The sequence below is a fragment of the Xenopus laevis genome, chromosome 7S, assembly GCF_017654675.1.
Source record: "Xenopus laevis strain J_2021 chromosome 7S, Xenopus_laevis_v10.1, whole genome shotgun sequence".
Lineage (NCBI taxonomy): Eukaryota > Metazoa > Chordata > Amphibia > Anura > Pipidae > Xenopus > Xenopus laevis.
The window spans coordinates 96,910,680-96,937,692 of record NC_054384.1 but is presented as its reverse complement, the minus strand read 5'-3'; the positions used below and the strand labels follow the sequence as shown (position 1 = coordinate 96,937,692).

General features: G+C 40.1%; 1 protein-coding gene across 1 annotated transcript in view; it reads left to right on the top strand.

Annotated features, from left to right (window-relative positions):
* LOC108697778 (ras-related protein R-Ras2) overlaps nucleotides 1-16,800 on the top strand; it is a 38,686-nt gene extending 21,886 nt beyond the window's left edge. The window contains exons 2-6 of the mRNA XM_018228150.2: nucleotides 8-95; nucleotides 3,765-3,867; nucleotides 4,643-4,751; nucleotides 7,481-7,599; nucleotides 12,368-16,800. Of these exons, the coding sequence (XP_018083639.1) occupies nucleotides 8-95; nucleotides 3,765-3,867; nucleotides 4,643-4,751; nucleotides 7,481-7,599; nucleotides 12,368-12,455 (507 nt within the window). The 3' untranslated portion in view covers nucleotides 12,456-16,800. The remainder of the gene's footprint in view (nucleotides 1-7; nucleotides 96-3,764; nucleotides 3,868-4,642; nucleotides 4,752-7,480; nucleotides 7,600-12,367) is intronic.
* The last annotated feature ends 10,213 nt before the right edge of the window (nucleotides 16,801-27,013 follow it).

Here is a 27,013-nt window from a genome sequence, read left to right as displayed (position 1 = left end):
TTCACAGTCCTATTTTGTTTCGGATTATGACCCGACCATTGAAGATTCTTATACAAAAATTTGTTCAATCGATGGAAAGCAAACAAGGCTTGACAGTGAGTATATATTCTGCCCTTTTAATTCAATCACTTCAATTTGCTTTATTTAGAGCCAGATCTTGTTCTGCTTCTCTGGTATCCTTGTGTGCTGTACATTTTCCCTTTTCATGTTTCTCAAGTGCATATCATATTAAGCATGAGACTACTGGGAGTTTACCTTAGGAACAACTGGGGTGTCTCGCTGGCACTTCTCCTACACAAAGGGGCTCTTTATTCTGTGTGAGTTTTTGTGACCATTACAGATGAGCTGAAAATGATGTATTTCTATTAAACAATTGTCAAACAAAATAATTGCCTGAATCCTTTGCATTGGGAATAGATTTAGATTTTGTGTTAGTGCTTAGAGCAGATCTGTGGCAACTCTGAGCACTAACATCCCACTGAAAATGAAAGTGTTTGGCTACTCAAAGCAGTCCTAAACATTCAGACATTTTGACAGATTCATCACACTTGATAAATGTGTTATTTTCAGGAAAATGTTGGCGCTAAATGGCAAAATAAGACAGAGCTGGTGGAAACGCGACTGGGATCCCTATTCCGATCTTTGAAAAATTTACCCCAAATCGTGTTGCCATCTTTGTGCGGCTCATGATCCGGGCAAGGGGTGGGGCCATCATCTCACAGGGGCGGGCCAGGGCATGCTACGCTGCATGGGTGGGGCTATGATGTGTCGATCAGCGATTGGCTGATTACTATGTCAATCAAAGGAGATCCTGCCTGGTTTTCCTCATTTGGAAAACCAGGCAGACTGTCTTGACACGAGTAGCCCTTCTGAACATTGGGCTATACGGGTCATATGCGGCGTGTGGCAACCCAAGCCCCAAAGCAGGCCCGGACTGGCAATCTGTGGGTTCTGGCAAATGCCAGAGGGGCTGCTATAAGATCCCATAGAAAGTCAGTATTTAGTGGGCTGGTGGGGGTGTTTGGGCCTCTGTGTGGGCTGATTGGGCCTCTGTGTACCTGAAATGCCAGGGCCTATTTTAATTCTCAGTCCGGACCTGCCCCTAAGCCTAATATCAAAGTGATAAACTGCAGAAATTGGTTGGCAAATTAATCTTCAGACCTGCCTGATTCCTGGAGCCAACAGATATTTATAGTACACTGATATGTATCGGGGGTTTGCGGGCCATGTATGGCCAGTTTAAGCCTACTGCCACTAGTGATATTTTTGTAGAATGTTCATGTTTCCGGAATTGAATAAAACATGTATTTTTCGGCATATGAATTCTAAACCGCTTGCAATGTCAGCCAACCATTGTTAACATTCCCATTTGCTTATTGTTACAAATGCATATTATACAGACATGGAATTGTTATCTGGAAGCCCATTATCCAGAAAGAGTGAATTACAGGAAGGCCATCTCTCATAGACTACGTTTTAATCCAGTAAATCTAATTTTTGAAAATGATTTCCTTTTTTTTCGCTGTAATAATCAAACAATACCCTGTATTTGATCCCAACTAAGATAGTTAATCCTTATTGGAGGCAAAAGAATCCTATTGGGTTTAACTAATGGGATAATAATATTATTTTTTATGAAAAGCCCACTTATCTGGAAAAACTGGAAATTTTTTTTAAATGATTTCCTTTTCTATGTAATAATTAAACAGTAGCTTGTACTTGATCCCAACTAAGATATAATTAATCCTTATTGGAAGCAGAACCAGCCTAATTGGGTTATTTAATGTTTACATGATTTTCTAGTAGACTTAAGGTATGAAGATCCAAATTACGGAAAGTTCCTTTATCTGGAAAACCCCTGGTCGCGAGCGTTATGGATAACAGGACCTGTACTGCTAAATCAAATCATGGGTTACCAACCTGACTCATGGTATAAAATAGGGTCAACCAGAACATTGCATGCCGTTGTACAGAATAAGCTGTCCAGAGGTGAAACACTCTTATTTCCATCCTGGGCAGGGAAGAGATACAATTCCAGGGAGTGGAGGTGAGGTCTCCTGCTTGGGTTTCAGTACAGGGGCAGAGCCCAGGGGGAAATATTTGGAATGCCTGGAATGTAACAGGATGATCTCCATTGCCAAGGAAAGCAGAGACCCAAGCTGAGTGCTTGAAGTCACCTTTTAAAGGAGAACTAAAGTTTAACTAAAGAAGTAGCTAGAAATGTTGTACATTATGTTTTGGGCTTCTGTACCAGCCCAAGGCAACCACAGCCCTTTAGCAGTAAAGATCTGTCTCCAAAGATGCCCCAGTAGCTCCCCATCTTCTTTTCTACTGATTCACTGCACATACTCTGTGCTGCTGTCACTTACTGAGCTTAGGGACCCACTCACAATATACAGTACACATAGAATAGAAATGTCACAATATAAGTCTGATTAGTAATTAATACAGATAATTACTACATGGCAGCACAGAAACCAGTGCAATTAGCAGCAGAATTTAATAGTCCGCTTATATTACAGGCTGCTTGATAATTTGCAACAAACCCTAATCTTCACTACTCAACAGCTGCTCAGAGCCCACTGAGCATGTGAGTGTCACAGACACTTTCCAAGATGGTGACCCCCTGTGACAAGTTTGAAGTCCTGGATCATTGCTGCTATTGACAAGCTGAAAGTTTAGGCTGGAGCAATAAGTTCAGTATATAAAATATGGCATTTATAGCCATCTTCATTGTTTGGGTTTAGTTCTCCTTTAAATTAAAGTCACAGAATTCAAGGGAACTAGTGTAACTAAGGGTGCTTGTCTTTCTGTTGCATTACCTCAGCCATTATCCTGTGCTCCATGAGCCATTTCTCATCGGGGCTGCTCTGTATACACTAGATAGTTGTTTTTTTGTGCTGAATATGCTACATATTTGGCATTCCAAGCAGAGAATGGATAGATGGGAACTTGCATCTTGCAGTAGGGATGCCACAACCACCAGCCTGCAGCAGCACATGCGCCTCCTGCTGGCAGCGGGGACACATTAGAGAGAAAAGTTGGATCAGAGGAGCCTCTCTGATTTATTTCTGCCTGCCAAAAAAGCGCCAACAATCACTTCACACTTCAATGGGCAATGCTTGGAAATACAGACGTAAGCACTTGTTGGTCTGAAAATGTTCTCTTGAACTTTTGGGCCAAAAGGAAATGCCTACACTTCTGTGGTTTTCTCATTCAAGTGAATTTAAACTGCAGGAGGTGTTCACGGATAGCTGATACTCATTGGCGTAAGAGAATTTGACCCACGACGATGATGATGATACTTGGCTGTGACTGGAAAGGCCTCCCATAAAATGAGCTGCTCTCCTGTGGGCAGCTTTGTGGGGAACCGCCAGTGACCGTGTTGTGCCAAGACCCTGTGTTTCTTTTTACCCACAGTCATGCCAAGAGACTGGAAGGCAATGGCTCTACTTTCTAACAAAGTAGAGCCATTGCCTTCCAGTCTCTTTCATTTGCTGTGTGTGTTATCGACCAACATGAGTGATTGTGGTTCTAGGTGATCTGGTGATGCTTTTCACTGGCGGGGAAGCGCAACAAGTGTTGGGCAAACATTTTGCCTAATGAAAGAAAGTCTCCTTCTAAGCAATTTCCATATATACAACCATTGAATAATTTATTGGTAACTGCTACTGAACGCAACCAGGCTATCCCTTGCCATCCTCTGCACTGCTCTGCTGACATCATCGGAACTCCATTATTTTATATTTATTGTTTTTCAACAGTTTTGGACACAGCCGGACAAGAAGAGTTTGGAGCAATGAGGGAACAGTACATGCGGACAGGAGAGGGTTTTCTCTTGATCTTTGCAATCAATGACAGAGGAAGGTAAGCAGGGCTTACTGTAGAACAAAAGTAGATGCAGTTATTACACAGTATTACAGGCATGTAGCATACCTCCCAAGTGTCCCGTTTTTCGTGGGACAGTCCAGTTTTGACAGCTCAACCTGCAGTCCCGAGTTTGTTACTGAAATGTCCCGACTTTGATTTCCTGCACTGACCAACCAGAAAAAGATACAAAGTTTCTTACTTACTTGGCTTTTGGCAGAGAGCCCAGAATAGATGCACAGTTGGGATTACTGCAGCCCCTGCTGGCTTCTGTGGTTAGTGCATGTGCAAGTGTAGTTTTACTTTTAAAGGAACACCAAAGAATGAAAGTGATTTAAAGTAATGAAAATGTAAAATAGTGTTGCCCTGCACTGGTAAAACTGGTGTGTTTGCTTTAGAAATAAAACTAAAGTTTATATAAACAAGCTTCTGTGTAGCCATGGGGGCAGCCATTCAAAGCTGAGAAAAGAGAAAAAGAACAGGATATATAGCATAGAACAAGCTCTGTAGTATACAATGGGATTCTTCAGGATTTATCTGTTATCTACTGTGTATCCTGTGCTTGAATGGCTGCCCGCATGGCTACACAGCAGCTTGTTTATATAAACTATAGTTTTATTTCTAAAGCAAACACATCAGTTTTGCAAGTGTAGGGCAACACTATAATATAATAGTTCTCCAGCAGTGATTTAAAAAAAATAATCTCTTATTTTCTTTTAATTTCCCCACAAAAGATATTTAATTTAGTTTCTAAACATATTTTTTCCTCTCTCAGCTTTAATGAAATGAGCAAGTTTCACACTCAGATTCTCCGTGTCAAAGACAGAGATGAGTTTCCCATGATTCTGGTCGGCAATAAAGCAGATCTGGACCTGCAGAGACAGGTAAGTTATGTTTCATACGTGGATAAGGAAGATTTTATACTGCGTGTGGGGTGCTTTTATTTGGAAGCATATAGTAGTATGTACAATTATCTTAAAAATAGCACTCTGCATATGTTTCTGCCCACGAGATTTCTTCAAGCGTGATCAGCAAAACCCACAGTGTGCCATGGCCCTAAACGGAAAATCTCACCTACCGCGTAGTTGAGGGCAAAGGGCATCTGCAATTGAGAGTGAAGAGGAACCAGAATTTCTCTGATCCTTTAATAAATGGAACAATGCTATTTGGTCATCATCATGTATGGCCATTTGTACAGCATCCATCCCATCAGGTTATTGGACACCTAGAAGGGTTGTCCGCTAGTGATGTGTTGGTCGACACAAAGCAAAACCTTACTCAACCCTCACCCAGCATGACCTGGCCAGCTGTGATTATATATCTGCACCTGACTTGCCCACCTCTGATTTCATCAAGGAAGGGGACAGGCCTGAGCACCGTATATACCCGTGTAGAAGCCGAGTTTTTCAGCATCCAAAATGTGCTGAAAAAGTCTACCTCGGCTTATACTCGGGTCAGCGGTACCCGACCCGAGTAGCTGAGATTGCAGTCACTTTTAATCATTCCTATACCAACAGTACACTTGGGGAGAGACTGCAATATCCCACAATGCCCTCTGTTGGTTATATGAAAGAATAACAGTGCACCCTCTGTTGGTTATATGAAAGAATAACAGTGACTGCAATATCACAGCGCCCTCTGTTGGTTATATGAAAGATTAACAGTGACTGCAATATCACACAGCGCCCTCTGTTGGTTATATGAAAGAATAACAGTGACTGCAATATCACACAGCGCCCTCTGTTGGTTATACGACCGATTAACAGTGATGTCAATATCAAACAGCACCCTCTGCACATGGTAGTGGGACAGTGGGACAATGCACACAGTAATCCGTTTGGCAATTCTCTGGCACCATCAACTTTGCAAAGAAGTCCGGTTGATCGCTGGGGGGGTCGCTTTGGCAGAATGTGCACTGCTGGGAGACAGGGCTGTAGTTGTGTCTAGGCTTATACTAGAGTCAATAAGTTTTCCCAGTTTTCGTAGGTAAAATTAGGTACCTCAGCTTATACTCGGGTCGGCTTATACTCGAGTATATACGGTATATAAATAAGTAGATTTTTGAAGGAGGAACAGGTAGTGAGAGCTGTGAGCAGAGTTTGGTCCTTTGGAGTTTGGAGAGCACTTGAGAAAGAAGGTTGTGCCTCCGAAACGTTGTGGGGATCTCAATAAATTTCAATCATTTAGCACGAATGCTCATGTGTGTGCCATCTGATTTTCTATGAGTTTGGTCCTTTACCTCCTAAAGCAGTGATTTGCTGGGCCAAACCATTATTATTGTCTGTGGCTGAAGCAGTACAAACAGGACGACTGAACTTTTAAAATATCTGAAAACACGAGATCTGCATCTGCTGACGTGGAAAAAAATAATACTGCACCATCAAAGCTTATGTAAACAATTAAAGGGGCCATTGTGCAATGACTTTCAGTTGTAAGACTTCAAGCTGGAATATACTGCACTGATCAGAGTGGCGATGATGATGATGCATAAGAATTGTTTTTGGCATATATTAAAACTTCCTCAAGGAATATTCAGGTTTTGTCACTTCTCAAATCTTGTTCTTACTTCCCCATTCCGAACCCGTGAAAAGAGAACTAACTGGTGGGAGAAACAAATGTATTCTGAGACATTATTTTGAACAATTAACCCTGTTTATAGCAGGTTTAAGTCTCACTTCAGTTTCCAGTAGAAACTGTAGATTTAAGTTACATGTGTATTCTGAACTCCAGCTCACTCTCTGCACTTGGCTTTCTTACCTTCTTGGCAAGGCAATAAGGCTCATTTATTAACATGGGTGTTACATTGCACTGTTACAGGTAAAACCAATCAACAATTAGTTTTGATTAGTCTCCTACAAATTAAATATGGATGCAAAGATCTGATTGGATGCTGTAGGCAACTGAATTGGTTCAGCTCGGCACCTGTACAGGTAAATGAGCCCCAGTATGTTTCTTGTTTGTTTAAACAAAGCTTGGCGTGCAGGTACATTTTGGCTGGGGCCAGACTGGGCTGAAATTAGCCCCAGCAAAGAAATCAGATTTCGGCAGAGAAACGCAATCTGAGCCAAAATGCACCGAATGTGTGTACACTGGAGCCTACACAGGATGCAAACACAGAAGAGGAGTCTGCTAGCGGTCTAAGGCTGAAATCAGCCTGTGAATTTCAGCAAGGCTGATTTAAGGTGGCCATAGACTCAAAGATCCGCTCGTTTGGCGACATCGCCAAACGAGCGGATCTTTCCCCGATATGCCACTAAACTGCATGGCTATATCGGGGCTAATTCAAGCGTTCGGCCGTATGGCCGAACGATCGAATTACGATGCGCCAAGCGGCTCCGATGTGTCGGTTGGGTAAAAATCCAACCTTCCCGATCTATATCGTGGCCAGATATCGATCGGGAAGACCCGTCGGAAGCCCCCATACACGGGCAGATAAGCTGTCAAATCGGTCCAAACGACCGATATCGGCAGCTTTATCTGCCCGTGTATGGCCACCATTAGGCCCCGTTTGGCCCTGGGAACTACAAACGATCCAATTCTATTTCTGCTATGTACAAAACAACAGGTTTAATGATAGCTCTGTTTACTCCATTTTATTTGTTGTCTTCCGTAGGTAACCAAAGAGGAAGCGCTCAGCTTTGCACGGGAAAATCGAATTCCTTATATGGAGGCCTCTGCTAAAATCCGACTAAATGTGGATGAGTCTTTCCATGAACTCGTCAGAGCGATCAGGTAACAAAAAGCTAAAATCAGGGGAATCCACGGCACAATTTTGTTGCTCCATTATAATCACCAGTGTTCATTCTGAAACATGATGCTAGATAGTCTTTAACCAGCATGCTTGCTTTTTTGCATTCCAGTGTATAGTACAGGGAACAGTAGGCACATTCCTATCACTGGTACATTAAATTTGAGCAATAAATAAACACACAGCAACTTCAGTTACCGTCATATTATTTCCCAAGTTCAGTGGGTGCAGGTGACTTATTTCTCTTTGATAATTGAACTGATGCTTCAGAGTCTTTGCCTTATTGCTTTCTGACCCTCTACAAAGTGATTGGTGTGTGCAGGTAGCTATAATTTAAGGTAGTTTTAGGTAGATATAATTTTTTATGTTTAAATTTGAGTTCTACTTATTGGCAGGTATGATTTGATTCTTCCATAATAGCAGCTTCTTATTCTTCCTCTTTAGCATGAATACTGGCTGGGAATAATGGGTTTCTGTTAACTCTTTCACGGCAAATAGATTTTGCAGCTTTAATATCAAAACCACCGACTCTGGAAAGTTACCACTTTATGTCTCTGGGAAAGAAGTTATGCTTTAAGGGATCCCAGCCTGCACTGAAAGAGTCAATTGGGTGAAGCACCAGCCCAAGCGCAGACAGTGACACATCTTTAATCATAAACAGGAGCACTGGGAAGTAGGGATTTGGAGCCCTAACAAAGAGTGAATTCTACGGTCTACAATGCAAATAAAATAAGTTTGACAAATCCATTCTAAACTTCAAGAAAAGGCCTACACAACTTAGTTGCCTAGCCACATCTGTGAGTCCCTGTTTGCCTGCTGCTGGTATTAACGGGATCTTTTACTAAGCAAATGTGGGTCCTGGAGTTGTGGGGGTCATTTCCTACTGGGAAAGACAAGGTTACATTTAGCTGAGCAAGAATTCTGCCCCAGATTAATTGCAGTGAGAGGAACGCCACAAAAGCCTCCAATGAGAATCATCCCTGATCTGTGTAAATATGGCTCCTTGTCCTTTGTACATGCAGCTGGAGCTGGCAGCTTTAATCCCACCTAAGGGCAGAGACACATGCTGCTATTTCGGGAGATTAGTCGTCCAGCGACAAATCAATTCTTCTTTGGGCGACTAAACCCCCCCGAACTGCCTCGGCTAGAATGTAAATTGCCAGCAGGATGGCACTCTGATCTCTTCGGCTTTCCGAAGTCGCCCAAAGTTTCCTCGCGAGGCTACTTCGCAAAGCCATCCCGCCGGCGACTTACATTCTAGCTGGCAAGAAGGCAGTATGTGTCTCTGCCCTTTAGAAGTATGTCCTCCCTCTGAAAAGTCACAAAAATCTCTGTATGTAAACTAAGGGTCAGGGCACACAGGCAGATTAGTGGCCCAGCTAAATCAAATGGCAAATCTCCTCTTCTTTGGGGCGACTAATCTCCCCGAACTGCCTCGCCTGCCGCTCCTCGGAGCAATTTGTTGTCTCACGAGGAAACGGCGGGCAACTTCGGAAAACGAATCGGTCAGAGTGCCATCCCGTTGCGATTTACATTTTAGCTGGTGGGAAGGCAGATGAGGCAGTTCGGGGAGATAAGTTGCCACCGATATCGTCCACCTCAATGTGGGCATATTTGGGAGAGTCGCCAAACGAGCAGATCTCCCTGTGTATGGCCACCTTAAGGGGCCTATTTATTAAACCTCAAATCTTTCTGGTCGAGTTTTTAAATTTAAAAATTTAAAGGTTTTTTTTTTTGCTCCAAAGCTGCTAGAAATCCAAAAATACTCCAGCCAAAACCTCTCGAAATCATGTAGAAGTCAATGGCAGATGGTCCCTTCAACAACCGGAACATGTTTTTTGCCTTCATGATTCTTAATAGTTTCAGGCTGTTTGACACTGGTTTTTGTTCGATCAAGCAATGGGATAAAGTAGAGTTTTCCGACTGAAAATTAGAGAAAAGTCGCACGATTCGATTTGTCACAACTTTTTGCAACTTTTTTTTAAAGGGAATTCAGGTTTGAAAGTTTGGTGGAATTTTTTTTTCAATATAGTGAGAAAAAGTTAAAGTTTTAGTAAATACCCCCATAGCCATATTTTAAGCAGTTATTTTAAAAATGCCTTCTAGCAACATTTATTCATGAAATGGAGACTTTTTAAAGAGAAAACATTGTTTCCAAAATGGGTTTATTTGCTTTTCCATTAAGGGGAACTTAATCCATCAGGTAGCACTTGCCAAAATAAACACTTTTCCAGTATCGATTCATTTTAAATAAAATGCTCTTTTACATTGTATTTGTAATTAATGTAAATTCTTACCCCATCATCAATAGTGAGTCTGTCAGGACATACTGTAGATCACTGCTGTCTGCTAGTATGAGTCTGGTGCTTCTTCCAGTAGTGTAACTAGTAGTGCAAGTGAGCAGATTGGTCATGTGCAGAAGCCCTTGAAGCTGCACTGTCCTGTAAGGGTAGGCCTACACAAACGATTTCGCCAAGATCCGACGCGCTGCGACAAAACGCCTGTGACAAGTCGCATGCGACAGAAATAAGGTAAGAGATAGAATTGTCGCATGGTGCCGCAGCGTTGATCGACGTGACACGACTGTCGGACTCAGCCGCAGCGTCTGCGTCCGACAGTCGTATGGCGTTGGATCAACGCTGTAACTTCACTTGTTGACTTGTTGCAGTCGTTTTGTCGCAGCGCATCGGATCGCGCCGTAATCGTTCGTGTAGTCCTACCCTAAGTGCTTATTTTGAGTGAGCATACATCATGTTGGAAGGACTTTATTGCAGTTGAACATCCCTTTTAAATAAATATTGAGGTTTGATCTTATTGGGTACAATCATTATTTATGTTCCCCTTTTTATACAGAATAAAAAACCCCTACTGTAAATAATGATATTTCCATAACTATATTAAAGCAAAAGGCTGCGGGCTCTGTATCAATCATGCATTATGAGTGTAAATTGTAAGGATATAAAAGTACAGAGTTATGTGGCCGTGTATAAAGACACAGGCTGCGTTATACAAGAAACATTTATCACTTGTGTATTTTTAGGTATAATGTACTCCCTACTGTAAATTATTATGGCTATATAACAGTATGAGACTCAGGCTAAGAGCTTTTACACACAGCATAGATCACCAAGGTAATGTCTGATATTCTTATGTATTACAGTAGGAGGGGATTATTTCTTAAGTCATGTGACACAAAAATCCCCAAATGCTGTTCATATAAGGAATAATGTATCCCCTATATGTATTACATAGGCTAACACCCCAACTATTTATGACTACAGTATGGGATCCATTATCCGGAAACACGTTACTGTATCTTGTTGAATTCATTCTGTTCTCCCCACCATAGGAATAATGTCTATTTCAAGCTGATTCTCAGACATAGCCATGACCTCACACAGGGATGAATCATACCTGCTGCCAATTAAAAGGCCCCGGCTCTTAAGACGTGGCACTCATGAAGCGTCTGTTCTTCAGTCACTGATTCCTGTGACCTCTGGGGATTAAGGAGTTTCTGCACTCCTGTCATATACATTTTTCCATGTATTCCCTTTAATTCCAGATTTCCTTCAGGTTTTATATTTCTATATCTACACATTTGTTTGACTCTATTTATTTGAATCTGTCCAGCCTGCAGCACAAGCCAGTTTTTAAGTGCGGAGATGCCCAGGCTATTTCTCCTAAGTGTAGTGGCACATGGGGCATTTTGACCACCTCTACTATCCTATGGCGAACAGCAGCAGTGAAAATGCCCATGTCCTGCTACTAAAAATGTTGCTAGTGAGCATTTTGGCACCAAGCTCCACTTGCCACCTCTCCTTGCTTGCCAGATAAGGAATATGAATTGTGGCAAGTAAGTTGTGATCAGAGTATACTAGCTTCACCCACTGCTAGTACTTCAAGCTTTGATGGATCTGACATGTGTGAGTTGACTTTTTTTGGGAGCAATTAGTTGTAGTTTGGGCAGCTACTTTCTGTGTTTTTTTATAATGGGAAAGTCACCCAGCATGTTAGAGGGGGATGTCCAACTTGTGGTTTCCAGCTTCTTTGGCGTTTATTGTGCTGTTGGGAGTTGGAGGCAACAGGGGAACCTCCTCACACCAGGCATCTCCAATATAGACTGAAAATATCTTGCAATAGTTAATTGGTATGTGCTTTTTTTAAAGGGCATGTAAAGTCTAAAATTGAATAAGGCTAGAAATGCTGTATGTTGTATACTAAATATAAACATGAACTTACTGCACCACAAGCCTAATCAAACAAATAATTTATGCTTTCAAAGTTGGCTACAGGGGGTCACCATCTTGTAACTTTGTTATACATCTTTGCAAGACTAAGACTGTGCACATGCTCAGTGTGGTCTGGGCTGCTTAGGGATCGTCATAAACAAAGCTGCTTGAGTTCTGCATGGCTGGGAAGTAAGGCGGGGGTCCCCCTGCTGTTCATAAGTATGATTGTTTCCCTGCTCAGCAGTTAGGGACCATCTGACAATTCCTATCCACAGCAGTAAATGAAGGGAGAATTTCACTGCATACAGTCAGGTTTCGTATAAAAACTGAACATTTTTTAATTAAAGTATATTGGAGATAGGTTTCTTTTTCAGAGGGCTCCTCCTGACGCTGGGGACTCAGGGCAATTGCTTTCTCTGCCTGATCATGCAATTATTTAAATGTAATTTTTATGAACACTAAGTCGCAACGAACATCTGTACAGGAAGGCTTTAACACCTCTTTCCTAATATTGCTTTAATAGGAAATTTCAAGAGCTGGAGTGCCCTCCCACCCCTGCAGTCAATCCGAAGAAAAAGGATTCCAAAAGTTGCCCTTGTGTCATCCTGTAACTCTATATTGCGGGGAACGCTGAGGGTCGGCACAGGAGTACCAGTGGAGGGGATTCGGACAACTCGAGGAATACAAGGCATTGCTCTTGCAGCCAAGCTCTACATAAACGGTCCACTTCAGCCAACGCATCACGGCAGACCTGGAATCTACATCAAAGTGCCAAATTCTTTATTCTCGCCATCACGCAGCAGTCACACCTGCTGGCCCAGCCAACGGAGCTGATGGCCTCCTCTGACGACTGAGCGGCCCCCACCCCCATGTTTATAGAGGGGTGGAGCTTTCTTTGCTACTTAAGAGAAGAGGCAGTTTGCACACACACTCCCTTCCGTTGTGCTGATGCTTTTATGTTTCTCTATACTGGGATCTGCATGTAAATATATATTCTGTATATATATTTTATATATATTTTTTATGTTCTCATATATTAGTACTCTGTGAGCTGATTGTAAGCAGGACGGTGCAGTTTGGAAAGTCTTACCTTGGGACTGTTTTTTGTTTTTTTTTTAAGCTCAGGTGTCGTCAAACTGTTGTGCACTACAGTTCCCAGGATGCATCTGGGTAGGAACACTGGGAGTCTGTAGTTCACAGCAACTGAAGGCAGGGCTGTCTTTGGCTGTATGTCCCATCAACACTAAACCAGTAGGACAGATGCATTCCTGTCACCATCTTGCCCTTCCATTCCTATTTACGACTATTCCTTAACTGGGCTCCACAACATACAGGACCTCAGGCCAACATGTTTTGATTTTGATTCCCTGCTTTGGCTAAACCAGCAAAACTCCATTTACTTCCCATTATGACATTTCCTGAACTAGTACTATTAGGTGCAAACCTACTAGCGTTGGCAAAATATTAAATCAGTGCCTCTGCCATTTTTAACAGTATAAGGGAAATGACAGGGCCTTGAGCACCCATTTACACCAGATCAGTTTAGAAACAGGAAGCTCCTGTTGTCATAGAGACATTCTACTGCAGCAGTGCATCATGGGAACCCTCTCCCAGACATCTTGTTTTATATTATGAAGGGTGCTGTCTGGGAAAGAATTAGGTCATACAATGTCCGTTTTCCACCTAATTCTGTTGTAGCAGCTCCTCCTGAGATATTGGCCTAAAAATTCCCCAGGCAACAGTCACATTTGCTCATCTGTTTGTTTGCTAGGCTTGTGGTCAATATATTTAAAAAAATAAGTAAAGTCATTTGCTCACGACAGACCTTCCTCTTCCTTATACAGTCAGTATATTATTAAAGTAGCTTAAAACTCTGAAAAGAATAACACAAAACATGGAAACCTGTTTGAAGGTTAAAAAAATAGAACCAAAGAACATTTCCGTGATTACTATACCGGTGCTAAAACTGTAGCGTAACCAGACACTCCTTGCTTATTACTCCCCAATATCGTTCAACAGCACAGTCTGTTGGGCAAAATGAGAGGAAGCAGTCTGGGCTATACAGCTGGTAGTATGGCAGCCACTTGTGTATAAATACGATTTTGCCATGGTTTCAAAAAAGCAAATAGATTTTTTTTTATTTTATTTAATTTTGAAATCTATCATGGGTCTAGACATATTGTTAGTTTCTCAGGTACCCTCAATCGTGTGACTTGTGCTCTGTTGCACTGCAAGTTGGAGTGATATCACCCTCCAGCCCCACCCCAGAATATTGGGAAGGTAACCAAATAACAGTGACACAAGATAACAGCTTCCTGATCGATATGAGTTTAAACTTCATAGTAAAAATCCCACCAGTTACATAGAGTAGGAGAAACAATAGCTTATCTGAAAGCAGTTCTGTTGTAAAGTGCTGGCTCTAAAAGCACAAAATCAAGCGCAATGACACCAATATTACAGCTATCAAAATACACTTGTTGTTTCAGGAATAACATGTTATATGGTAGAGTGAATTATTTATAATATAAACAATGTATTTTAGAAATAAAAACTACACCATAAAAATCATGAGAGAATCCCTTTAAGAAAAGAAAACGTAGAACACAGGGGTTGTTTTATCATTAAATATGGAGTCTGCTGAAGCCTTTATAAAGCCAAGGGTGAGGCTGGTAGCACTGTTCTGTTAATTGCATTGTAGCTTCCAGTCTCTTTCAGCCCAATTAGCCTCATCAGGTTCTAACATGTACTGACATATGAATTCAGCTCTTTCTGAACTATAATCCTCAACCTTGTAGGGCATCCCGTGACCAAAAGCAAGAGAATTCTATATGAATACATATATTTACACAGCGCATGTCGTACTGCATTTCTGTTTATAACTAGATCATAGGAATGTAATTATCCACTTTAAAGGAAAAGTAATTGACTGTGCATAAACATTGGCTGAGATCAAAGGCAGACCAGCTGTTTCCTGTAATGTGTCCTGTTTATTCATTGGTAGAATTTACCAAGAGGCACAAACCTGTGTGTTTTTATTCCTGCCATATAGTTCCTTGGCCACCGCCAAATTCTTTACAGGCTTGAACGTCTGTGTTCAAAGGCTGCTGTCGCTTGTTCATACAATTTATTTGTTATTAAAAACTGTGCTGTTTTGAGAAGGAGATCAGAGAATTCTCCATATCTTCGTAAAGCTGAAAGGAAAACTTTGCATGTAAACTGTTTTGTTGGCTGGTTTTCATGCCTTTGGTAAAATGTACCATCCCTATATTTAGGGTGTACCATCTTTATAAGTGACCAGTCTCCAGTGTTTTTCTCCTCTTTACAGTAGCCATATAAAGAGGCACAGGAGCATAGTGCAAGAATGCAACGAATTGCACCTACATTGCCAACTACTGATGGCTACATGTTGTGGCCCTTTGACTCAACTTGCGGTTTTATCAGCCGTTGACATCAGTCCCTGGCACAAATATGCCCAGTGTTGGTAAATGATCCTTAATGTCTCAGGCCAGCAGGACACAGCCTTTCTTTCTACTCCCCATAGCCCTCCCATTGTGTTATAATTCTCTTTTACAAGAAGCAGCATACTGGTCACTGGGGCAGTGTTAAAGGGCACCAGCAATATTACCAGGGCTAGAAGGTTTACTGTAAAATTACATAACACTAAAAGGGCTCTTACACACAGTCTATTCACATGCCCACTGAACACATAAAATGCTTATATATATTGTCTTATCTATGTACCTTTGTTAATGCAAGTAAGTGCATTTTTGTGTGTTCCTCTATTTTATATGCTGCACAGGCATCAACGAGTTGAGAATACACTGTAAAAAATACAGTGGAATGCTACTCTGCAGATATGACTGCTTGTGAGTTGAACCAAGCAGAATAAAACTGACTGCGTTTGCTTGTTCAAGTGCTCTTAAAGTCACGTCTCAAACACACAAAAATAATAATGCCAGTGTATAAGGGCCCTAATGTAAATAGGATTCTACAAAAAAAAAACAATATGAATGTGCCTTTAATTCTTCAGAATTTAAGTATCTTTTATGCCTCTGTAAGGCGCCATTTTATATTTAAAGGGGTAGCTCACCTTAAAATGAACTTTGTATGAATGAAGAAAGTGGTTCGTTTGTAATTAGTCTTAATTTTTAAAATGCTTACATATTTCTACAACCAGCTATCTGGTTGCTAGGGCTTAATTACCTGACTAAACAGGCAGCAGTATGGGATTCAGAATGGAAGATGATTAGGAGATGATTTGCAATGAAATATTAAGGAATAAAATGGACTCCACATTAAATGTTTTTTTTTTTTGGTTGCTGACGTCAATGCTCTCTTCTGTCATTTGCAGGCTGGAAATAGGTAGGGTAGGAAGGCTAATGCTTCAAAGGCAATACAGGTGAAACCTATTATACAGAAAGCTCCAAATTACAGAAAGTCTGTCTCCCATATAATCAAATAATCCTAATTTTTTTAAAAAATGTCCTTTTTCTCTGTAATAATAAAACAGTACATTGTACTTGATCCAAACTAAGATATAATGAATCCTTATTGGAAGCAAAACCAGTTTATTGGGGTTCTTTAAGGTTTAAATTATTTTCCAATAGACTTAAGGTATGAAGATCCAAATTACAGAAAGATCCATTATCCAGAAAACCCAAGGTCCCAAGCATTCTGAATAACAGGTTCCATATCTGTACAAACTAAATAATGAAGACTAATTGAAAAGTTGCTTAGAAGAGAGGTTTATTTAAAGGTGAACATCCCCTTTAAACTGCAGTTTCTGGTTTTATGGAAAACGGATAACACCATAATTTGGAGGATTTTCGAGAAGAAATGTTTTATTTTGTATTGTTAAAAGAACTATTTGCTTATGGTACTATGCTCACATCTATTATCATTCAAGTGAAAATCACTGCACAATTGTAGGAAATAAAATAAAAAAATGTTTTTGCATCTCTGGACTGACCTTGTTTTGCTTTCAGGAATAAATTATGGGAAAAGGAGCAGTAAGGGTAGTGTCATGTGATCAGGTCAGGATTTACGACTGGGCAGAAAAGGCATTTTGCTCTAGGCACCAGTGGGAAATCTTGGGGAAAACTGTAGCTTTTAAAAACCAAAGGGTATATTAAATTGTTTTTATAATTTTGTTACCTGTGGCAGGTCTGGAGGGTTATATGCTGGACATCATTGATTTGTGTATTATTACCAGTGGTGTAAATTGATTTTACTGGGCCCCACAGCAAATTAATTTTAGGGCGTCCTTTTTTACCAATATATATTGAAATTGCTTATTATATCCCTATCCTTAATCCCTATACCTCCTGCAGCCGCAGGGTCTGCTTCCTCTGTAATTACACCCCTGATTGTTACCTTTCAGAAGGGAACCCCAACTTTCATGCATTATCAGGAACAGTTGTTATACAACGGGCATTTACTTAAATTAAAGGAGAAAACCAAATTGTGCAGAAATCACGTTAGCATATTTGTTTTTACACATATATAATGAATTTGAAACAACAGCACCACCTGCTGTTTATGTGATTGAAAATGAATTTAGTGAGCAAAGCAATGTTGTGTGATGCTGCATAGAACTGGACAGAGAAACAGATGATTCTTCTCTACTCGTTAATTCCATTTTCTGGCAGGAAAACCTTACAACTTGCTTTTCTCACAAATTAATTTTCAGCGTGTAAGAAACACTTGTTTCACATTCATTATTTTAGTTTGAAAAATCCGAATATCTTGATAACTAGAAATAAAATAATGTAAACTGTAAAAGTGATCAGAAATGCCATTTTAAATGTACGTTTTCTTATTTGCATTATTGTTTATTTTAAATTTATGGTTGAAAGTTAGAATTTATGCTTTTCTTTTTATTGTTTGAAGTAGGGATGCACCGAATCCACTTTTTTTAGATTCGGCCGAACCCCCGAATCCTTCACGAAAGATTCGGCCGAATACTGAAGCGAATCCGAACCCTAATTTGCATATTCAAATAAGGGATGGGAAGGGGAAAACATTTTTTACTTCCTTGTTTTCTGACAAAAAGTCACGCAATTTCTCTCCCCGCCCCTAATTTGCATATGCAAATTAGGATTCGGCCAAATTTGAATCCTGCTGAAGAAGGCCGAATCCCGAACCGAATCCTGGATTCGGTGCATCCCTAGTTTGAAGCTATTCAACCACACACCTTTTTATTAGTGGGAGCACAAGTAGCACAGCAGGGAGTTGGTTTGAGGGTTTTTTTGTTTTTTTTTTCCATACGGGGTAAAGAGACTCTGACTCTTGAAACCGTACAGTAGAATTCAGTTCTCCTCCAAGTCTAGTAATCAGCTGGGGTATGATACATTGCTTCAGGATATCCATTTTATTTCTTTATACAAAAATCTTTTTTAGGTGGAGATCCCCGTAAAGGGCACAAAGGCAAAAAAATAAAATCACATTTTTACTTTCTTTAATGAAAAAGAAACCTATCTCCAATATATTTTAATTAAAAAATGTTTACCGTTTTCATAAGAAACCTGACTGTATGCAGTGAAATTCTCCCTTCATTTACTGCTGTGGATAGGAATTGTTAGACGGTCCCTAACTGCTGAGCAGGGAAACAATCATACTTATGAACAGCAGAGGGAGCCCCGGCCTTACTTCCCAGCCATGCAGAACTCAAGCCGCTTTGTTTGTTTCCCTGTAGAGCATACGGTGACTGTGTAGAGGTTTGTATTGGATTTTATTTTGGCTTTACATCCCCTTTACTGTGTTTCCAACTCCAGCTGCAGGCACAAAGATCATGGAGCCAGATTCTGGGATTCTGCTTGGAGGATTATTTTGCTGCAGCCACTGGTTCTGGAGAGTTGGAGAAAGTTTGTATTAAACAATACAAAAACTATAAAATCCACATTAGATTACATGACAACAGGACCCAGTGCAGTCTGCCTATTCTGATTATTAATCAGTCTTGCTGTATTGGCTTCTGGCAGATATTATTTGATTTGTGCTGTTTTAATAATTTATGATGATCCCTAAGCAGCCCAGACCACACTGAGCATGTGCACAGTCTTGGTCTTGCAAATATGTTTAACAAAGTTACAAGATGGTGACCTCCTGTGGCCAACATTGAAAGCATAAATTATTTGTTTGATTAGGCTTGTGGTGCAGTAAGTTCATGTTTATATTTAGTATACATAATACAGCATTTCTAGCCTTATTCTATTTTAGACTTTACTTCCCCATTAAATAACCTGTAACCTCAAGAGATTTAGTGGATTAAGTATCAAAATCCGCACCAAGGAACAACCACTATAAATAAACGGGAAGTAATTTCTCTAAACCACAGAGAAGACTGCATAGAACACCTACTGGAGACCAAAGAGAACACAGCATTGTAGAAATGAATTGCGTAAAGCTATTTGGAGAGGGATTCCAAATAGTCTCTGGCATTTCCAGTACACAGAGGCCTAACAGATGCACGCCTCCGTTTGTTTACTTCTATCTGTTCTGCCTGTAGTTCCAGAGTCACAATGATTCACTGCTTTACTCAGCATTCAAAAAAGCTGCTGTATTGCTTTGTGCCACAGTTGCTTTGATCCTCCAGGAAAATCCCGCATCCATGCCATAAAGCAAGACACAACTACTGCTTGGTGTCAGGAAAGAAACAAAAAAAGATCACGAGTACCAGGAAATACACTTCCCATCAGGGAGGCATTAGGCCAATGAACTAAAACAGGGATCTGCTTATTTCCCCTGTTTGCTGATAATCTTGAGTTGGGCCAAGTAATGAGAAATGGAAAAGCTTGTTATAGTGTGAGCATGTATAATCAACATGGTGCTGCCTTGAGATTACCAATGTGATGAGAGCAGAATATGACAGTCTTCTGAGAAATCATAGACAGATTCAAGTATCCAAAATAAACAGACTTTGGCACATTCTGATTAAAATAAATCAGAGAAGACTTTTTGGATGCAATATTAATGGCTATTCCAAGGGCTTTACAAACCGCCCCTTCCCATTTGAGGCCATAGATAACTGCCAGTTCAGAATATTCCTTTTCACCCTAATTCCATACCTCGGAGTTCCATGACCTGTATTGAAACACTAGGCCTTCGGCCTCGTCTTTTTATATGGTCATGGAACTCCTCGGTAGCTTATAATATCCTTATGTTTTACAAGAGGGGGTACTTTATTCACTATATATGCAAAACTTGACTTTGGACACCGACGACAATTCTCTGGCGTCAAAAATTAATGCCGGCAACAACTTTGATGCTGGCAACATTTGGAGCACATTAAAGTCAATGGGCGTCTGTTTAATCGTTGCCGGCATCAGAACTGTCGCCGACGGCAAAATAAAATTGATGCTGGCGAATTAAATTTGCCCATCATGTAAAACATAAGGATATGCAGCAGTTCTCAGAAACGCTGATTATACAACTAAATATTAGTTCAGTGAGTCAAAGGAAAACGAAATCTAGAAACATTTTTCAGTAAATACAGTGATTGTTTGAGTTTGTAAAGAAGAATGCAGACTGCTATTTTTTTGGAGCAGCCTAATATTCCCTTTTCTTCAGTTTCTGTAAATAACAAATTTGATCAATGTTTCTTCATGTTTTGATTTGGAATAGAATGTGCAGTGTGTGTATGGAAATAAAAGCTATTATAAGGATTTTGAGCTTTATTCACTTTTTTAAACACACTGCTATTATTCTGAACACAACAGTAGCAATACCGGTTAAAAGGGTTCGTTCACCCGCAAATTTAAGAAAAGTTGCTTAGAATTGGCCATTTTATAACTATAATAAAAGTTACCTTAAAGGTGAACCACCCCTAATCCCTAATCAATTTAGTCCCTCATTCAAGAAACAGCTTTTGGACAACCAACCACCAATGCCCATTGCTCTCCTAAGCAACGAACCTGTGAGTATGACCAGCAGATGTGACATCACGGCACAACATGCTGCCACAGGCCACCACCTCTACTGCTGGATTTGATAATAAAGTATCCGGTAGCAAGGGAAGTGTTTTTTTTTTTACCATATAAGGCATCCAAGGGCCGTCCCCTTAAAAGAGATAGAACATAATTACAGAAGTAGCTAGAGATGTTGTACATTAGGTTTTGGGCTCCTGTAGCAGCCCAAGGCAACCACAGCCCTTTGGCAGTGAAGATCTGTGTCTCCAAAGATGCCCCAGTAGCTCCCCATCTTCTTTTCTGCTGATTCGCTGCACATGCTCTGTGCTGCCGTCACTTACTGAGCTTAGGGACCCACTCACAATATACAGTACACATAGAATAGAAATGTCACAATATAAGGCTACATGGCAGCACAGAAACCAGTGCAATTAGCATCAGAATTTAACAATCAGCCCTGTAGCATCAGCTTATATTACAGGGGAAGCTCATTTTCTGCTGGATAATTAGTGACGAGCCCTAAGCTTAGCTTCTCAACAGCTGCTCAGAGCCCACTGAGCATGTGAGTGTCACAGACACTTTCCAAGATGGTGACCCCCTGTGACAAGTTTGAAGTCCTGGATCATTGCTGCTATTGACAAGCTGAAACTTTAGCCTCGTGCAATAAGTTCAGTATATAAAATATGGCATTTATAGCCATATTAATTTTTATGGTTTAGTTTTCCTTTAAAGCTGCCACCCTAGGCACAGGCTCTTGAGTGCCTATATGGTAAATACGCCAACAAGAAAAAAATATCCAGACACCGAATGCAAAGAAAAGTGTTTTTTTTTCTTTTGTGTACACATTATACAATGTGAGTTGTACATATTGAGAGAAAAACGTCAGACACTAATTAACAATAAAAATATATAATAACATCCATACAGGAACACAAATTCAAATATTGTAACAATACCTTTGAGGCAAGAACAAGTCACACGCAGTACACATTGTAAAAAAGTTCTAGATTAGGACACATAAAAAGGAGAAGGTGGAAGGGGGGGGAGGGAGGCAAGGGGAAGGGGGTTTGTTATGGTTTTAGTTGAGAAATACATTTGGTAACATGGACAGAGAAATATTTTTCATTATTTCATCTGTTTTCCAACCAAGCTAATGAATTAAAAATAAAAAGCCCCCCATTGAACAATGATAGAGGGTTAGAACTTTTTTTTTTTTCCATTTGGCTAACCTGTTTTTTTTTTTTTAATTTTATTTATTTAAATACTTTATACACCCATTTCTTTCAACTAATTACAGAGTCAGTTTGAGATCAGTTTATCAAAGAAAAGGCCAAAATGTATCGGATATAATACGGTGATCGGTTTTCCGAATGGCAGCTAGAATTCCAGAATCAGGAAAGCTTGGCCTTCACCCCGTTACACTATGATACAAATTTCTGCATCATGGGGCTTTTTAGTTTCCTTGACGTTGTGTGACCTAGAACCCAAACTGTGGCATTGTTCTGTGCTTCCCAATACTGACTTAGGAAATGAAAAATAACAAGAAGCACACCAAACAAATGCCAATGACCACCCTTGTTTACTCAAACGTACAACCCGTTGCAATTTCCACTTACTATTTACAAATGCAAAAATACCCATGAGTTCAGATACATCTTCGGAGAAGCATCCTAGAAGAAGATGCAAACGTGGACTCCATCTACAGTGAATTTCTTGTGCAACGTATACCTAAGCAAGCGGCTGGTGCTTAACCAGCCAGCCCATAGCATATTGGAAGCCAATAGAAATGGTTGAGTTGTGTAACCAATGTTCCATACCCAGCAGTTATATAAGCCTTATTTTGCATGAATTTTCTTTTAACATGTAGGAAGTTTATAAAAATGATACCAAGCTTAGAAGAAGCACCCTACGATCAAGCAGATACAACACAGAACTACATCCAGAATATATTTCATGGCGACCTGCTTCTAATTTAAAAAAAAAAAAAAAAATTAACATAATTGATCACTAAAAAGGGTAAAAATATTTAAGTGACTATTATTGCTATGACTACTCAGCATAGTTACGTCTATCTGTGCTCAAATACCTATGTATATGTAGTTACACGTTACATTCCCCTTTTGGTTATCTATTTACATGCTCCTATGTTTGTTTGAAACAGACAGACAGACAGACAGACAGATGGCCCCTAGACACAGTTACTAGTATTTCTCTTGTGAAAATAGACACAACCATAGTAGACACTATCTGGATTTCTCCGCCTTTCAGGTTTAAAGTGGAGACCTGCAGATGGAGCAACCTTCACGGAAACATCTGTTAAAGGTGTGCTGTGGGCAAGAGATGCATGGGTAAAGTCTGCTCCATCAGTACAAATTAAATGGAGCAAAGGCCATAACATAGACTAGAGATACAATTGGGGGAATGTAATAAAAGTCGGTAACGGAAAAACTATTCGCAAAGCAAAATGTTATGCCTTTGCGCAAACAAATTTTGCTTTGCGCAAATTTAATAAGCTTCAGTGAACCTGGAAACTATGTAGCGACCACTTCCGACAGTGGAAGACCGTTTGCGAATTTTATAGTTTGCGCCAATGGGCAGTCAATGTAATAAAACTTCTTACGGAAAAAGATTACGACATCTTCAAGCACTTCTTAAGAGTGCGCAATTAAAATCGGCAATGCAATGACAGTTTAAGGAACAATATTCTATTGCGAGATGTGGATTTTTATTCTTATTGGTGCGAATTGTTTTGCTTTTTGCGACTTTTATTACATTCCCCTGAATATGTTTAAAACCTCAGGGCTCCTGGGCAACAGAGGAGATACATTTTCTGCATGTATATATTTAATCAGCAATTGAGACTGTCCTGTGAAAAATGGGACAGTTGGGAGGTATGCAAGTTTATCTGTTAAAAATCTAGAAATCTGTAGCAACCAATCAGCTTTAAAAACAAGCAAACAGTTGAATGGTTGCCATAAGTTACAGCACGGGGTAAACTTCTGCCTCTTATTACATAATCCATAAATAGACATTTGTGGTTCCTTGAGTAAAGCAACCTCCAGAAACTGGACCATAGGCTTAAACCGTATTTCAGGTACATTTTCCAAAAACCCGGATTACAAACATGCTCTGGGAATTCGCTGACCCTTCTGTTGCAGTGTTATAGTTCCACTAAGTGAATCAATGAAGGCAAAGCAGGCAAATATCTAGACAACACAATTTAAATATTATTAAATAAACGAAGCCCAGAACAGCTGCATGAAGTGTGTGGATCAACATCAACAGGATTCTGCCAAGGTATTCCGAAAAAAAAATAAGTAAACCGTAACTGACCAATATTCTCTTCTTATTGGTTCCAAAAAGGAGCAACAGGATCTCCCAGGCAAAATACAACTCATGCTTTTTAATACAAGGAAGGGAGTCCCTCAGTGAAAGAAACTGATACTTTGACATACTAAAATAAACATGGACTTGGCCATAAAAGATTGCCAATAAATTTGGATATCATGATCATCCAACAAGTCCTCTTTGTTTTATCAATAGCCTTACAAGAGAGCACAAAGAAATATGTTTCTAGCAGAAAACTGCTTTATTCTCGCCGACAACAAAAATAAATTGTACAAACATCTAAAGTTATGTTTATAACATAAATATATTTGAGCCACAGTGTCCCTTAATCCAAACCTAAGTTGTATTGTAGGCAGGAACTTTCCAAAAGCAAAAACATTGAATGTTGTCTATAAGATTTACATTAGACTACATACAGAGAGTCAACATTCGGAAAATCTAAACATAACACTGCATGAAAGATTTTGGGGAAATTGATGGGGCTTACCTTTGATGTTTTAATGTTCACCATGATTGGTCTTTCTAATCCAGAATAACACTATTTTTTGGGGGGCCTACCTTTTAATTCTATGCAAATGTTCAACATCATTGGTCTTTCTAGTTTTAGGGGGTTATTTATCAAAATCTGAATTTTTCTGTTTTATTAAATAAAAATAGTCTGACCAAACTAGAATCCATGATTTGCCCTTATTTATCTATAAAAAAAAAAAAACCTCGAAAAATTGGATTGAGAAAAACCCTTTTTTTGCATGAAAACCCCCACGGTTTCAAGTTTGACTCCAAAAAACCACGAAGAATTTGAGTTTGAAGCAGAAAAACCAGTGTCAAAAACTTGAAAACTCAGAACATTTTGTGAGTGTTAAAAAACTTCAAAAGGGGACGTCTGCCATTGACTTTTACATGAATTCGTCAGGTTTTAGATGGAGTATTTTTGGATTCGGTCTGGGGGCATAATAAGTTGCCAAAAAAAAAAAGCGGCGCTGGTCACAAAAAAAAATTGCACCTTAGTAAATAATCCCACAACAGTCATTATGTGCTTTCTGACTGAGACTCAAAACACATGATTATAATTAACAAGTCTTGGAAAGGAGCTAAGCAATTGCACTGAAATTATTATTATTATTAAGAAATATGATAAAGACAATACCCTTTGAAAATAACTCAGTATTCCAACTCAAGCTTACCATCAGATTGCAAGTTCTACAAGCTGTGTAAGTGAAGACTAGGAAGACCAATACTGGTGAATACTAACGGGGTCAGACTGGGGGGCCCGGGGCCCACCAGGACTACTGTCCAGGGCCCCCTCCGGACCCCCATGCCCCACTTTACGGTGCATGTGCACGAACTGTGCAGCGTGGCGCCGCAAATAGTTGTTTTTTTGTAATGCCAGGAAATCGGAAGAGGGGGGTCTGGCCTGCTGGGGGCCCATAAGGGCCGAGGCCCAACAGGTTTTTTCCCCAGTGTCCTACCGGGCCAGTTCAACCCCGAATACAGACGTACAATCAAAAGGTCGGCTCCTTTATGGTGTTTAGGACATGCCTTTTGATTGTCTTTCTAGTCTTCGGTTATCTGGCTTTTGTAAAACTTTTTGTCTAATGTACTGTATAGCCCAGGGGTGCCCAAAAGATAAATCGGGATCTACCAGTAGACCTTTAGCTGGTGATCTGTAGATCTCAAGACACTGTCAGCAAACAGCTGGTCTAAATCACCCTCCTGTTTCATTTAGATATTTTTTATGTTAGGGTTATGTAACAAATAGTTGTTTGTTAAATATAGCAATAATATACATTCTCTCATAAATCAATATAATATTTAAGTAATATTTTCCATGGAACAGAATGCTAACAATGATATTATGAATGTAGATCGTAATGGGACATCATCACCAAAAGTAGACTCCGCATTGATAAAGTATGGGCACTCCTGGTATAGATAAAACCCCTCCCCCTTTTTTTTTACTGAAGACTAGAACGACCAATAATGATGTGACCTTTTGATTTTATGTCATTATTGATCTTTCTAGTGTAGAGTAGGTTCCTCTTTCAAGCCTACCTTTTTATTGGATGTCAATGCTCACCATTATTGGTCTTTCTAGTCTTCAGCTATCAGGTCTTTGTAAAATATGTTGCAGACTAATAGGCAGAACCCCTTTTCTGGTACATGATTTAAGCCCTAATGACTATGGTATCTACTGGTGGGAAATGAGTGGAAGCAAAAACTTAAAGGAGAAGGAAACTTGTTGGGGGTATTTACTTACGTGAAACCCCGGGTTATACCAGCAAAACCCACAGAGCGATCCTCTTCCGGCTTCTTTATTTACACGGCTGCGCATGCGCATTAGAGTGACAAGCCGAACTTTAACTAAAAAGTCAGCTATTTCGTTCTACTGTGCATGCGTCTGCCACCAGGAAATTTGAAGAAAGAATAACCCCAGGCCGGTGCAGTTTTCTGTTGGTAGGAGCACCAGCCTGGGGGTTTCTGGTAAGTAAATACATTCACTTAGTGGTGCCAACATTTGGCTCCCCAAGTGCTAAACGACTTTCCTTCTCCTTTAAACTTTTATGGGGTAAAAGGCTTTCAAATTCTCAATTAGGGCTACATGCCATGAACATGCTTATAAACAGAAATGCAACACATATAGAAGCACTGAAACCATCCAGTTGATTTACTAAACCCTACTCAGAAAGAAGCCAACAGAAATTTCTAAGCAAAAGCAGTCTTTACATATTATCAATCATCTTGCTCACCGCAAACAACCATGGATTGCATTATCCCGATTTAGAACAACTTTCCATAGCAGCAGCATGTGACCAGGGGCGCTTCGCCAATGAGGCGAGTTGAGAGACTCGCCTCAGACGGCAGCGAACCCCTGGTTGCCAGGGGCAGCAAAAATGCTGTTTCTGATAACTTTAAGA